This window comes from Lasioglossum baleicum, unplaced genomic scaffold (genome assembly GCF_051020765.1).
Source record: "Lasioglossum baleicum unplaced genomic scaffold, iyLasBale1 scaffold0047, whole genome shotgun sequence".
NCBI lineage: Eukaryota > Metazoa > Arthropoda > Insecta > Hymenoptera > Halictidae > Lasioglossum > Lasioglossum baleicum.
Genome location: NW_027469107.1, coordinates 426860 through 443694, shown reverse-complemented (window position 1 = coordinate 443694; position 16835 = coordinate 426860). Strand labels below are relative to the sequence as shown.

General features: G+C 37.7%; 1 protein-coding gene across 1 annotated transcript; it reads left to right on the top strand.

Annotated features, from left to right (window-relative positions):
* Positions 1-714: 714 nt before the first annotated feature.
* LOC143219534 (uncharacterized) lies at positions 715-16140 on the top strand. Its single transcript, XM_076445470.1, has 6 exons — positions 715-859; positions 14519-14795; positions 15115-15373; positions 15573-15635; positions 15718-15921; positions 16027-16140. Exons 1-6 carry the CDS (start codon positions 715-717, stop codon positions 16138-16140), a joined length of 1062 nt encoding a protein of 353 aa, XP_076301585.1.
* Positions 16141-16835: the final 695 nt, after the last annotated feature.

The window sequence follows — 16835 nt, the reverse complement described above, 5'->3', positions numbered from 1 at the left end:
ATTACGTCTTGAATGAAACGTTTTTTTATTAAATGTTCGGGGCAGCACCAATTTTCTTTGGGAATGTATAATCTTCTAAAAATAAACACCTGTTTTCTAGCTTCAGGTAGAATCGTGGAAATATTTGTTTTCGAACCACACACAAAGCAATAGGCATGCGTAGAAACTACTCTGGAAAATGGCATTTCAATATATTGAGGATCTGGTCTAACGGGACGGTTAAAAGTTGTAAATGTAGGGTCACCTGTCGTTGAGTGCGTACTAGAGGTACTTTCGACTAATGACGAATGCGATTCGTTAATAAACGAGGAAGTTGAAAATGCTTGAACCGAGGGGGGTTGAAATGAATGCGAAATGTCCATGGACGTGGAGGCTGAAGGTGCCTCAATCGAGGGGGGTTGAAACAAATCTGAAAAGTCCATGAACGTGGAGGCTGAAAGTGCCTCAACAGAGGGGGGTTGGAACGAATTAGCGATGTCCGCGGATGTGGAGGCTGAAGGTGCCTCAATTGAAGGGGGTTGAAACGAATCGGCGATGTCTGCGGATGTGGAGGCTGAAGGTGCCTCAACTGAGGCGGGTGGAAACAAATCTCATAAATCCATGGACGTGGAGGCTGAAAGCGCCTCAACAGAGGGGGGTTGGAACGAATTAGCGATGTCCGCGGATGTGGAGGCTGAAGGTGCCTCAATTGAAGGGGGTTGAAACGAATCGGCGATGTCTGCGGATGTGGAGGCTGAAGGTGCCTCAACTGAGGCGGGTGGAAACAAATCTGATAAATCCATGGACGTGGAGGCTGAAAGCGCCTCAACAGAGGGGGGTTGGAACGAATTAGCGATATCCGCGGATGTGGAGGCTGAAGGTGCCTCAATTGAAGGGGGTTGAAACGAATCGGCGATGTCTGCGGACGTGGAGGCTGAAGATGCCTCAATCGAAGGGGGTTGAAACGAATTGGAGATATCCGCGGACGTGGAGGCAGAAGATCGAGATCGGAAAGCTCTCTGATGTACACTTTCTTTACAAAAAAATACGAAAACACGGCAACTTTTACATAAAATATCACCAACTTGCACCACTTTTTTCAAAATATCCGAATATTCTCTAGCCTGAACTTCTGTCCTGATCACTTTTTTTTGGTCTCGCACTTTACGTATAAATCGTTTACATTTTACACATTTTGGATCGCTATCCATAGTTTGCAAAATTACTTTAGACATTCTAAATTCAAATCCTTCAGAAGTCTAACAATAAGTAAAATGTCTTTCTGAAATTCACTCTATGGTAGCACACAGAAAACTGAAATCGAAGCCTTCGGACGATCATCATCCCATAGCTCCAAACATTTGCACATCTCAGGTAAACCGTGGCCAACAGCACTCACAATAAAACATTTGACGTGCATATAGTTCAAACGGTTTATGAGGCAGTCGAAAGCGAAGCTATTTTTTAAAAAGCCGTTTTCAGCACATGATATTAAGGTGTTTTAGAAAATGCAACTGAATAATACAATTATTCATTATTTAATTCAACAACATAATATTATTAAATTCCAAGTAAAATCACGACACATCAGCCGGAAATACTAAATACTCCAAAATTATTTTTGTATGTATTTTACTAAAAAATATTATTTAAATATTTTTAAAACATGAAAAAATATTATTAAAATCATATATGTAAACCATATAATAAAAAATTGAGAAAATAAAAAATAAGGCATGGAAAAAAAAACTTCGTGGTGGGCAGGATTTCAACCCTAGCATATCCACTCCGTAATCCGACGCCTTAACCATTGCGCCAACCTGTGATGTTGTGAGCGCTTCGAACATTTTGGTATATATTCCACAGGAGACGATATGTTTACTCTCTCAAATCGCATTTCTGAGGTTAAAAAATTGCCCAATTCAATGTAGTAACACTAATTAGAGCTTAATGTACCCCCACGGTAGAACCTGCAAGTCTAGCTTTCCTTCTAGCAGCAAAAACGTCGAAGCAGTTTGGTTTTTATTGTTTTTGACAATGATCTCCCACAACAAAAAATCTGAAAAAAATCGAGGACACTGCTTTTCATGGTAGCTTATTAGGGCACTAAACAGTAAAATAGCATGTTTTCATATTTTTGAGAAATATTCATTTTTCCGACGTTTTGAGTGTTTTTCATTTTTCACGACCATAGTTTGCAACCAAAAAATCTGAAAAAATTCTATAAAATGCGTCTTAAGACCCGACACGTGCCACATTTTTTTTAGAATTTTAGAAAACATCCGAGAGCGGAAAATGAGCAGAAAAGCGCGAAATCTAATTTACCCTATAACTACCCTCACGAGCAAGCTAGAGGACTGAAATTTTACTCAGATGGGTTTTTATTGGTCAGCTTTCGAATGGTTCAAGAGCCATTGAAAAACCTCTAAGGGCAGTTTTGAACATCTTAATCGGCTATGCCCTTTAAATCACTGACGCACAGTGGTCTGGATTGGAAAATCGTGTGCCATTTTGTTATAACTTTTGAACCAGTAGAGATACCGCAATGAAATTTTCACTAAAAATATTTAAAAAATAGTCATTTTTAACTATAGGTAATTAAATATTTTTTGCATTTGTTAAACAATAATTTTTTATAAATTTTCATTGATATTTTTGATTAAAAAAAAAATTTTTGGAATATAATCGTACATACTATTTTTTACTTTCTAAATATGTATTTTTTATATTTATGTTTCACACATGTGTAACGTTTTATGGAATACGTAAAATATAAATTTGAGATGTCTTGTTGCAATCAACATACACAAAAAAAATTAACGTAAAGGTAAAAACGCATTACAAGCGTGTCAAAGATATTTTTTATAATAATTTATAATGATTAAAAAACGAAACGAGCCTACTACATAATATCTTTATTTTACTAGAGGTGAGCGAAATATCAGAACGAAACAGAATTGAAAAACTTCTATTATATTTTAATACTAAAGAATTACCTCGGATGCAGTATTTAACACTAAAATCTTACATTTTTCGCTATGTGAAGTCATCTGATAATAATTTGTATCAAGAATATACCTCGCAAACATTCTATTACCAACTTTAATGGCTTTAAACAATAATAATTTGAGCGGGCGGAGAGGGGCGGAATTAATTTTTTCATGATTATTTAGAAGGAAGGTGTACTAAAAATATTCCAATTAATTAGAAAGCTAAACTCGACTAAACTTTAAAGATATACCATCTTAAATGGAAAGGACTTCACAAATTTTTCTTACGGCATTGAGCATTATTATATAAATAGAGTATTTACGTTAATAAATAATAGAAAGATATGATTTTTATCACAAAAGTCTGCTCTTCAATATAAAAAAAAAGCGAGAGATAATATTAAATAGGAACGTCAGGGCACCGCATCACAGAGAAGCAATTTTTCTCGTGAAAAATCCTCCTCTTAAAATGTCCTATTTTCAATGTTTATTGCAACTATTATATTTATTAAATTGTACTATTTTCTTCATTTCCGAGGTCTGTGAACATTTGGGAAGCAATGTTTATAGATATCGATACGAGAAAGTTCGTTTTTGGGCAGAAAGGCACACGATTTTCCAATCCAGACCACTGTGTGACGGCTCATCGAAAAAGACGTAAAAAACGAATTAGTTTAAATTTTTCGACTCCATACAGTTGATGGTCGAGGTTAAAAAAATAATTTTGCAATAGCCCAATCCTTTCCTAATAAAACCACCAAAAAAAAAGTGTAGCTCAATCGGATTTCAACGGAAATATGATTTCATTTGTTTCGTTGACAAAAAATTCGATTTTTTATAAAATCCTGAGGTGGTAGACAAATTCTGAGACCAGATTTGAAATAAGCGTGCAAGAATCTACGGGAAATGATGTACAGCATGTTGCAAAAAAGTTTTATTGAAATTGTGCAGGTTTAACGAATTTTGTCAAGGTTAAAAAACGTTCGTACCATCATTTCCCTACTTTCCGCATATTCTGCAAAGTTAGAGCTTTAATTTAAAAAAAAATTCATCGTTCTATCTCTTTTCTATCGAAAGTTATTCGACTTAAACACAGAAACTTGCGGCGACCCGTGCAGCGACCCTTGCAGCGACCCAATAGCTGCACGGGTCGCTGCAAGGGTCGCCGCCTGGATCGCGACGGAATGACCAAAAAAGGTGTGTCACAGCTCTGACCGACCAGTCCTGAACCGCTAGAGGACTCATCAGTAAGGCGGGCCCTGCCCGAGACGCTGCGATATCGGAAGGTGGTTTAAGACTGTATATATAGAGATCGGTGACGGATCAGGTAGCAGCGAGAAAGGTCTTTCTTTGACTATCTGTCCATCTTGTGGCAAATGTAGGAAATTAGCTGCCACAAAAGAGAGCGAGTTATTATTGTCCGCTTCTGTCCGAACGCGCCCGACGAGGTCGACCACGTTCGGGCCACCCGCCCGATGTGTTACGGATAGACAGCGGGTCTTTATGCAAAATAAAAAACGTCAGCGTTGATTACAAGAAATAGAAACTCAAAAGAATGTCATCCCTTTCCTTAATGATTTTAATAAAGGAGAAATCATATATTGACATTTTCAATTTTAAAAATTTTCCAACAACTATCAATTTCATCTACTCAATTTTGCTATAAATGCATACAGATCCCAAGTCTATCCGTTACACATCGGGCGGCTCGAGAGCGGCTCGACATCGGCGAGTGATTTGAGGAGTTGGTGACAGATGAGTTGGGCATTTAATCGGTCATCCGATTGACGGTTGATAATCGTTAGTCGCGATTAACGACTAAAGTAGAAATTTAATCGTTATCCGCAATTAACGATTAATAAGTATTTAATCTTATCCGCAAATATAACGATCAATCGGTATTTATTCGTTAACCACAATTAACGACTAAACGAGGATATTAATTGTTAATCGCGATTAACGATTGAAGTATAAATTTAGTCGTCAATCGTCGATTGAATTTTTGCCCAACACTGGTTAGTGATTTTATTTTTATTCTATTTTCTCGAAAATGAATAAATCCATGAATACTTTCGGCTAACTCGAGGCTACAATGAACACGACCGACGCCCAAGGGTCGAGCCCTGAGGCCTGAGCCCTGAGCCCAGAACACAATAGTAGTGCAATAAACACGGCCCGACAATCCCCCGGCCAGCCAGGTAGCTCGGCATGAAACCGCTAAGGAGCGAATGCTGAACATAATTATTTTCCGTGCTGCCCTCACGAAAGTCACACGAGCCAATTCGTGGCGTTCTGCCGATTAAGAAAAGCCTAAACTCGACGGAATTAGGACCGTTTCTAGTGGTTTTATTCATAACGGAGTGTACACTTTCCACCTTTAAATATAAGAAATTTAAAAATATGTGCTAGGTGTCTCTTTTTATTATGTCGAGCACCCTGTATATGAGCACCAAAAACTAATTTTCATCGTTTTGTTAGTGTTTGACACACGATTGTAAATACGTTCAAAGCATTGTGCTACCGTCTCGTCCCGTGTTATTGTCTTTACCGTTCGCGTTCAATTTGAACGATTTCTAACGAGCTCCCCAGTATGAGAGTATGGTGGGAATGCCCGCGTATTATGCGAGGACCCCGATCCGCAACAGTCGAGATTGATGACTGAGAGAGATCTCTGTTCCTCCGAAACGAGAACCGTGAGTCGTTCCTCCGAAACGACATCTCAATTGTCAGTTATTTGTACCGCGTGTTTAAAATTATTATTAAAAGTGATCTTGAAGTCGCAGAAACCCGGCTTCCCTGTTTAAACCAGTGGTTTTAATTCACCCACTTATACTTCCTCCACTACCGGACTGATCCAACCCTTCATACCTGATTTTAAACGAAGTGCTCGTGTCGGGGTAAACAGTTAGTTTGGCCGTTATAATTTAAGGAAAAACTTGTGACACCTCATATTACACGTCCGTAAAACCAACAATTTTCAAGACTTCAAGGAATTGTTTGAGATACGTTTTCTCATATTTCACTAAAGACTGCAACATATCCAAATTTGAACAAAATCCGAAACAGTAGTTCTATTTCGCATGGAAATATGGATACTCGAAAACAATTAAAAATTAAAACAATTATAAGAAACTGCGATTTAGATCAATCGTGAGCAGAAAAATTCAAAGATTCTTTTCTTTACATCTTTCAATGCCTACTATGTATATCTGGTTTATGTGTTGACCGTTTTCGATGACATTTCGGGTAATCGGATAGTGTTTTTTCATTTTCTTAGTTTTAAAAATCTTAAGCTTAATAAATATGGATTCGAAAAAATCGTTTGTCCCGCTGTTTCCAAAACCGTTGTTTAAACATGTTTAAACAATCATACTGTATTAATATTGGATATCACTGTATTTGAAAAAGTCTACAGAATCTTTTATATGGCGGGGGTAGCGAGTGCACGGTAACCCCAAGGAATCTGGTTAGACCGATTTGGTCTTTAATGTCTTTATGGTTATTACGGCTATTAACTCCTAAGGGTACGGCTGGTGGCACATTGCAGTTCGGCCATGGCACAACAAAAGCCCAAACTTCGTTTTTCAGGAGCTTTTGCTCGAAAAAGTAAATTAACGGTTTCGGTGTTATTTCAGCCACTTGGCATAGTACCGTTACCGGTATTGTTCGGTATGTATATATATTTTACCGAGATTAAGTCCCTGATTTCACACAGTGAATTAAAGTTTCAAAGCGAAATGTTCAGCTCTGTACGAAGCATTAACGACATTAGATTCGAGACTAAAAGACTTGAATTTTTGGAGATGTTATGACATTTCGACGAACATTGCGCCGGACAGCGCACACGGTTTTCGCCGACATTTCACCGACTCCAGATTTGACCGGCTACAAATTTGATCGAATTGATTCAATCGATTGATGAAGTTAATCGCCATACGGTCTATCCATCTGTCACCAACTCCTCAAATCACTCGCCGATGTCGAGCCGCTCTCGAGCCGCCCGATGTGTAACGGATAGACTTGGGATCTGTATGCATTTATAGCAAAATTGAGTAGATGAAATTGATAGTTGTTGGAAAATTTTTGAAATTGAAAATGTCAATATATGATTTCTCCTTTATTAAAATCATTAAGGAAAGGGATGACATTCTTTTGAGTTTCTATTTCTTGTAATCAACGCTGACGTTTTTTATTTTGCATAAAGACCCGCTGTCTATCCGGAACACATCGGGCGGGTGGCCCGAACGTGGTCGACCTCGTCGGGCGCGTTCGGACAGAAGCGGACAATAATAACTCGCTCTCTTTTGTGGCAGCTAATTTCCTACATTTGCCACAAGATGGACAGATAGTCAAAGAAAGACCTTTCTCGCTGCTACCTGATCCGTCACCGATCTCTATATATACAGTCTTAAACCACCTTCCGATATCGCAGCGTCTCGGGCAGGGCCCGCCTTACTGATGAGTCCTCTAGCGGTTCAGGACTGGTCGGTCAGAGCTGTGACACACCTTTTTTGGTCATTCCGTCGCGATCCAGGCGGCGACCCTTGCAGCGACCCGTGCAGCTATTGGGTCGCTGCAAGGGTCGCTGCACGGGTCGCCGCAAGTTTCTGTGTTAAAGTCGAATAACTTTCGATAGAAAAGAGATAGAACGATGAATTTTTTTTTAAATTAAAGCTCTAACTTTGCAGAATATGCGGAAAGTAGGGAAATGATGGTACGAACGTTTTTTAACCTTGACAAAATTCGTTAAACCTGCACAATTTCAATAAAACTTTTTTGCAACATGCTGTACATCATTTCCCGTAGATTCTTGCACGCTTATTTCAAATCTGGTCTCAGAATTTGTCTACCACCTCAGGATTTTATAAAAAATCGAATTTTTTGTCAACGAAACAAATGAAATCATATTTCCGTTGAAATCCGATTGAGCTACACTTTTTTTTTGGTGGTTTTATTAGGAAAGGATTGGGCTATTGCAAAATTATTTTTTTAACCTCGACCATCAACTGTATGGAGTCGAAAAATTTAAACTAATTCGTTTTTTACGTCTTTTTCGATGAGCCGTCACACAGTGGTCTGGATTGGAAAATCGTGTGCCTTTCTGCCCAAAAACGAACTTTCTCGTATCGATATCTATAAACATTGCTTCCCAAATGTTCACAGACCTCGGAAATGAAGAAAATAGTACAATTTAATAAATATAATAGTTGCAATAAACATTGAAAATAGGACATTTTAAGAGGAGGATTTTTCACGAGAAAAATTGCTTCTCTGTGATGCGGTGCCCTGACGTTCCTATTTAATATTATCTCTCGCTTTTTTTTTATATTGAAGAGCAGACTTTTGTGATAAAAATCATATCTTTCTATTATTTATTAACGTAAATACTCTATTTATATAGTAATGCTCAATGCCCTAAGAAAAATTTGTGAAGTCCTTTCCATTTAAGATGGTATATCTTTAAAGTTTAGCCGAGTTTAGCTTTCTAATTAATTGGAATATTTTTAGTACACCTTCCTTCTAAATAATCATGAAAAAATTAATTCCGCCTCTCTCCGCCCGCTCAAATTATTATTGTTTAAAGCCATTAAAGTTGGTAATAGGATGTTTGCGAGGTATATTGTTGGTACAAATTATTATCAGATGACTTCACATAGCGAAAAATGTAAGATTTTAGTGTTAAATATTGCATCCGAGGTAATTCTTTAGTATTAAAATATAATAGAAGTTTTTCAATTCTGTTTCGTTCTGATATTTCGCTCACCTCTAGTAAACTAAAGATATAAGGTAGTAGGCTCGTTTCGTTTTTTAATCATTATAAATTATTATAAAAAATATCTTTGACACGCTTGTAATGCGTTTTTACCTTTACGGTAATTTTTTTTGTGTATGTTGATTGCAACAAGACTTCTCAAATTTATATTTTACGTATTCCATAAAACGTTACACATGTGTGAAACATAAATATAAAAAATACATATTTAGAAAGTAAAAAATAGTATGTACGATTATATTCTAAAAATTTTTTTTTAAATCAAAAATATCAATGAAAATTTATAAAAAATTATTGTTTAACAAATGCAAAAAATATTTAATTACCTATAGTTAAAAATGACTATTTTTTAAATATTTTTAGTGAAAATTTCATTGCAGTATCTCTACTGGTTCAAAAGTTATAACAAAATGGCACACGATTTTCCAATCCAGACCACTGTGCGTCAGTGATTTAAATTTTGAACAAAATATGTTTATATTCCTTGGAGTTTCCACTGTAAAATGAGCCCTTCAAAAGAAATGGAAATATAAAAATTGGAGTCACAAGGAGCTGGCAACGGACGCTGTATACGACTAAATAACTCCATTTACACCTCGAGAATAATATTAGCAACCAGTCTTGACCAACGATGCCTTTTTAAGTGAAAGGTAACAACCCTGGAACAGACATTTTCTGACGTAAGGATCGACAGCGTCGGTCCTGAAATTACATATTTCATTCACGTAGTGAAAAAACATTTTAGATTTGTCTATGTCCAACAAGTGATTCAATACACTGCCTCGTAAGTACGAGCGACAGCGGAACAGCAGTGGGTTAGGATACGATACCGTTACCGCCCACTACATACTACGCAATTGTAGGGGATGGCGGCAAGACGCCAACACGCATGGATTCGAACTGGTGACATTGTACTTGGTGTAAGCCTGAGAAGAAGGTTCCCAGGCAGGATTACGGTGACGTGTCTAGGTGCGAATGCGCGGACGATTGGATCAGAGTGGAGGAGGCAGGACTCGTTTCACACGCATTTTCGGCTGTATTGAAATACTTATTACAGCGGTCACACATACTACGCAGCGTGCGCCATCGAAGTCAACACATTGAGACTACGGGCGCGCGGCTGGGGTCGGGCTAGGCAGACCACGGGCGCGCGGCTGGGGTCGGGCTAGGCAGACCCAGGCAGACCCAACCCGGTAGACTCGATTTCTTTCAGTGCCGTTCCCGGGGCTGTTCTCTACAGAGAGATTTATGACAGGTCATTACTATTGAGCTGGAAGTCGACACTTCCTCGACCAACACGTTTTGACTGTAATTTTCAAATCACTCGACGAAGTCGAGCCACTCTCGGGCCGCTTGATATGTCACGAATAGACTGCGGATCTTTATGCATTTATAGCAAACTTGAGTAGATGAAATTGATAGTTGTTGGAAAATTTTTTAAATTGAAGATGTCAATATATGATTTCTCCTCTATTAAAATCATTCAGGGAAGAGATGACATTCAATTTAGTTTCTATTTCCTGTAATCGACGCTGACATTTTTTATTTTGCATAAAGATCCGCAGTCTAAGCGGACAAGTTCGTGCGAACGCAGAATTGAATCTCGAGTAGCGCGAAAACTCGCTCGCCCGAACTTGTCCGATTCTTTCCGAACCCGCCCGACGAGATCGAAACACTCCCGGGCAGCTCGAAACCCCTTGGCAGCCCGATGCACTCGGGTAGCTTGAAACGCGCTCGAGCCGAAAATTATAAATTTCAACACTCTACACCTACCGAACCTTAAAAGTAACTGATAAATGTTTCTTTGTATGAAAGTGATGAGATTGATTTTATTTAGACTTTATGCAGCTCTCCTTGTAATATGTTAATGTATTAGCTCGTTCGGAAAGTCATTTTGTTTTCTCCTTTGCTGAAGAAACAATTCAATTCAATTTGATTTCTATTTCTTGCAATCGATATAGTAAATTTTTATTTTGCAGAAAGATCCGCAGTCTATCCGTGACACACCATCGGGTGGCCCGGTGGCCCGAGAGTGGCTCGCCTTCGTCGAGCGCGTTCAGACGTCAGACAGAAGCGGACAAGTTCGTGCGAACTGGTGCGAACGCAGAATTGAATCTCGAGTAGCGCGAAAACTCGCTCGCCCGAACTTGTCCGATTCTTTCCGAACCCGCCCGACGAGATCGAGACACTCCCGGGCAGCTCGAAACCCCTTGGCAGCCCGATGCACTCGGGTAGCTTGAAACGCGCTCGAGCCGAAAATTATAAATTTCAACACTCTACACCTACCGAACCTTAAAAGTAACTGGTAAATGTTTCTTTGTATGAAAGTGATGAGATTGATTTTATTTAGACTTTATGCAGCTCTCCTTGTAATATGTTATAATGTATTGGCTCGTTCGGAAAGTCATTTCGTTTTCTCCTTTGCTGAAGAAACAATTCAATTCAATTTGATTTCTATTTCTTGCAATCGATATAGTAAATTTTTATTTTGCAGAAAGATCCGCAGACTATCCGTGACACACCATCGGGTGGCCTGGTGGCCCGAGAGTGGCTCGACTTCGTCGAGCGCGTTCAGACGTCAGACAGAAGCGGACAAGTTCGTGCGAACTGGTGCGAACGCAGAATTGAATCTCGAGTAGCGCGAAAACTCGCTCGCCCGAACTTGTCCGATTCTTTCCGAACCCGCCCGACGAGATCGAGACACTCCCGGGCAGCCCGATGCACTCGGGTAGCTGGAAACGCGCTCGAGCCGAAAATTATAAATTAAGTTTCTTTTCCCTTCTACGACACATTTTTTTTTGCACGAAGACGTTTCAACCCTCTACACCTACCGAACCTTAAAAGTAACTGGTAAATGTTTCTTTGTATGAAAATGATGAGATGGATTTTATTTAGACTTTATGCAGCTCTCCTATTGTAATATGTTAATGTATTAGCTCGTTCGGAAAGTCATTTCGTTTTCTCCTTTGCTGAAGAAATAATTCAATTCAATTTAGTTTCTATTTCCTGTAATCGACGCTGACATTTTTTATTTTGCAGAAAGATCCGCAGTCTAGTAATGACAAACAGAAGCATTGCCATCCCTACACGATAAACAAAATTACTTTCCGAACGACCTGATAGTATGTAGTATGTAATTTAAATAAAAATATTAATTTTTGTCAGTAAAAAGAAAGACTGCTGCTGCTGCTGCTACACATTTGTACAATAGACATTTACTTTACCGACATCTTAATGTGGAAGATCCACATCAGCGCGACCAGCTCTGTATCACCTTACCGGGGCGAGAGACCCCCTGCTCCCTAGTACAAGGCCTGTACGTGCCTGTATGGCGCTGCGTACGGCATTCGAAACATTGGCGCGACTGTGTTGCCCTCTTACGGTGAGGCAAAATCCCCCACCGTTTTCCGTGCAGCCTCGCGGCAGCAGGGATCCAAAACGCGACATTGCTGCCCGGTGCAGCCCTGGTTGTCTGGGTATTTGTAGAATTATAATATGTAGATACGTACATAAGTTTCTATAACAATAAAAAATGGGAATATTGAAAACTCGACTCTTAACAGTTCTGTTTTTTTTCATTTATAAATACTTGTTTATAAAGTAAACAATCTGGTTCGTGGATTTCGAATGTGGTGTAAGCTTTGGTCTTTGTAAGTTTGACATACGTGGAATTGCAACCACGTTGTCATAATGTCGTGTTATCTGTGCTTGATCTGAAGTGCCAAATGTTTGTTAGGAATTCTTGTGATGGGTCTGTCGCATGTACCGGTACCAATTAATGTTTGAAGTGTAGAAATGAATGGTTTTTGGAGTGTGCAATAAATTTTAGGTTATAATGTTTTTACTCGATATATGGTTTCGATAGTAAATTTGTGCAGGAAGAGTACATTAATTATATGTATATATAACACGTGCCACGGAAAAATGAGTAGATTGTTCGATTTTTAATATTAATGTGATGTGAATTAAAATATTGACAACGAAGAGCGAAGGACTGAAAAATTACACGAATGTATAGAATTGATTTCACAGCTCCCGAATAATTCTGTGTGAAAAAGATAATTTAGATAAGTATTTTTTGCCTATAAAATATAATCATTTTTCTGAGTAATGGATAAGATACTTTGTGATTTTTTACATTTTTCTTTTACATGTGGTGTACGAAGCAGATCTACTAGCTGATCTATTTTAATTGGAACGCACGGTCAGATCCTGATTATTGCAAGGAAAATGTTCTCACGGTGAGTAATATGTAACTTGTGATCTTGAAAACCATCATATTCTTAGATAGAAAGCATTAATAATTGAAGTTTATACGCGACATATATGATCGTGCTTTATACAATCTGTTTTAAACCAGTTAGTCAGCGTGTAATGTCACAGCAGCGTTTAGAATGATAACTGTAAATGTATACTGAATTTCCCCAATCAGATGTACCTTCTTTGATATAGATATATAATCCCTTTTACTTGTCATTTTAACTACATAATATAATGTGAGAAGTAAACCTTGCGGTTGAGTTTTAATTCTTGTATTTTAAATTATCATAAACGCTCCGTAATTTGTGCGTGCCAATGTATGAAATAAGTAAAGGAAAGTAAGTAGATATAGAAAGTAAGAAAGCTTGTATGTAATAATTAAAGGAAAGATTAAATAAGCAGTGCTGGGTAGAATTCAAATGTATTTGTAGAATTATAATATGTAGATACGTACATAAGTTTCTATAACAATAAAAAATGGGAATATAGTAATCTCAACTCTAAACAGTTCTGTTAAAATATATAAGTTTATGAAAGAAGAGTACATCAATTAAATGTAAATATAAGACATGCAACGGAATTCGTGGATTATTAAATTTTTGAAATTAATGTGATTGCGAATTAAAATAGTGACAACGAAGAGCGAAGGACTGAAAAATTACACGAATATGTAGAATTGCTTTCACAGCTCCGGAATAATTCTGTGTGAAAAAGATAATTTAGATAAGTATTTTTTGCCTATAAAATATAATCATTTTTCTGAGTAATGAATACAATACTTTGTGATTTTTTATATTTTTCTTTTACATGTGGTGTACGAAGCAGAATTACTAGCTGAACTATTTTAATTGGAACACACGGTCAGATCCTGATTATTGCAATGACAATGTTCTAACGGTAAAAGGCATTGATAATTTAACTTTCTATTCTTTGTATGTCTTGAAATATTCATAATATGAAGAATAAATAATAATTATCAGTAGATAAGAAACATTTTTTAATAAATTTTAGTGCAAATTTCATCCCGATATCTCTGATGGTTCAAGAGTTATAGTAAAATGTCAGGATCCAACCTGCTGTGTTCGGTCGTCGTATGCTGTGTATCGAGCGGTGCAGCATTCAAACAAATTTTTAACAACATTCTTTGTTAGAACTAATTTTACGGAAAGTTTCTATCTTTGTCAGCGATAATATCATCGACCATATTTTCATTTTTATGTTCTTCAGAATCATTTGTTTAGTCAGCGACCACCATTTGTTATTTCATCTGACGCACGCAACGCGTAGCTAACGAATATTACAATACAATATTGTTAGAATCAATTATATTCTAGGTAATGATCGTATTTTCATATTCGTTCTATAAAATGTGTAATCGTAATTTTACCGTGTCGTCAATGTTTTACCAATTTTTTTACATATGTTGAATTATGGCTGTTTAAAATTCATTGTATTGCCGATAATATTTTGTTTCTCTCAAAGTAATCATACTGTTAATAGATGGAAAAAATCGCAGGTAATGTGAAAGGTTCTTTTGTCTTTGTACACAACGATTACGTGTACAATAAAGATCATCGCAGTGAAAATATTTATCGTTGCAACACACGACGCACCACACGATGTTGTGGGGCTGTGATGGTTCTCAGCGATGGGACTATTACGCTATTAAAACCCCATAACCACCCTGGGCAAGAATATATTGCTACGCAGCATTTTATGATAGAGGAAATGATGAAGCTGAGTCGGGAGACATTGATCCCATTTAAACAAATATTTGATGATGTTTGTAGAAAGTATGTTTATGCTTACTTTTCTTATGTGTTTCTTTTATCAACTTTTTTTTATATTTTCTCCAAATATTTTGAACAAATATTTATCTATCTATCGATATGTGACACTCTTACAGATTTCAAAGATTTTTTAATATGTTGTAGAATTGATTTGGAATAGCAGATGTACACAGGAAAGAACAACCATATGGAGTTAGTTTGTGTTAAATTTTTAGAGTGTGTGGGGGTTTTTAAAACATATTAAGAAATCACTGAAATTAATTGTTGACAGTGTCACATACATATAAATTCACTGAAATGTTATACAAATATTTATTTAAAGACATCCAGATGCTGCAGCTTACTGTTCATTTTCAAAATTAAGAACAACGTTGCACAGACAGAGAGCTAATTTCAAACCCACAATTCCGCAATCCTTAGAAATTTTGTATGATCAGATGAAAACTTATCAACCATTGGAAAAACTAAAAATATCTGTTGTGAAGTCATTAAAAGACGAATTTGCTGTTATAATTACAACTGACGGCTTGCTAGAAGGATTAAAGAATTCAAAAGAAATATTCGTTGATGGAACATTTGCAGTAAGTAGCATAAAACTCTTAGATATAATGTTTTTGTTTAACAATTTAATTAACTTAAACTCTATATATTACAGAAGCTATTTAACTTAAATGTTTATATCAAGAATATCAGACTTTTCAAAGTAAACTTACTGTGTATATATGATAATAATAGATAATAATAATAATAGTAGATAATAATAGTCGTCTGTAATTTTAGGTTTTACCCAAGAAGCCACACATGGGACAGGTCTACACCATCCATATACGCTACATGGATAATGTAAAACATAATTTATATTGGATTTACTTCTTAAATTGTATCCAATGCTCCTTCACAAACATAAAGAATTGCTTCTCTGCAGGGTATTGCAACTATACTTGTACTGTGCGAAACACGGACGGCTGCGATGTATACTGCCATATGGAAACAAATATTTACTTTAATACCCGAATTACCAAATAATATAAGATTCATAATGAGTGATTATGAAGCAGCTGCTGTTACAACTCTAAATGAGTTATTCCCTAATGCGCATATACATGGTTGCTGGTTTCACTATTGTCAGGTTGGTGATACTGTTTGAAGTTATATATTATCATATAAATTACAATTTTGTCTATGTATAGAAAGCTACATTTTTTGTCATACATATATGTACGATATATCGCAGGCTATTCTGCGAAAGTGGCGCAAACTTGGTTTGACTAATGTACCTAATACTGTTCTGCGTATGTCAATGTCTTTGGCTTTAGTACCTGAAACAAAATTTCAAGAAGCCTTGTAACATTCGAACGTAGGGAGAATGTGCCAGCTCACTCGGCTGTCCAGGGTTGTTCTGAGCCACGAATGAACAACGCAGATACGGGTTAAACAGATCTCTTTATTAGGGACCGAGGTCCTTCATCACAGTACGTACGTCGATCGGCGACGTGAATTAATATAATACAAAACGCAAGTTAAACCTAAAGTCGCGGACGCGAGATGAACGCGGAGCGGATGATCGGAGCGCGAAATAATCGGAACGCGACGCAAGATGAACGCGGAGCGGATGGTCGCAACTTAAAGCTAACGGCGCTAATCGTATGACGGCGAACAGTAGAGCGGATAGTACATGAGACAGTGTACTCGATAATGCATGGGTCCAAACGCGGACGATCGTGACTCGACGGCTCCCTAACGATTTCGAGAACGACCTCGACGCAGCGGGGTTACCGCAGTGACCATTTTATGGCCTTACAATGCTTCGCATGGTACAGGTATTCGGGAACGAGATGCTCGCAGTTTGTGCCGCCTGAGCGTTTAGGGATTCCTCGTGCCGCGTGACACTTGAGGCGAAGAGTCCCGTGCCGTGTGACACTTGGGTCGAGGATGCCCGGTGGTGCGTGCCACTTCGGACGGCGGAGATTTATGTCTCTCGCAGGAAGGGTCTCCCCGTGTTGTATGACACTTGGGGCCTTGGCGTGGTCCGTAGGAAAAGGT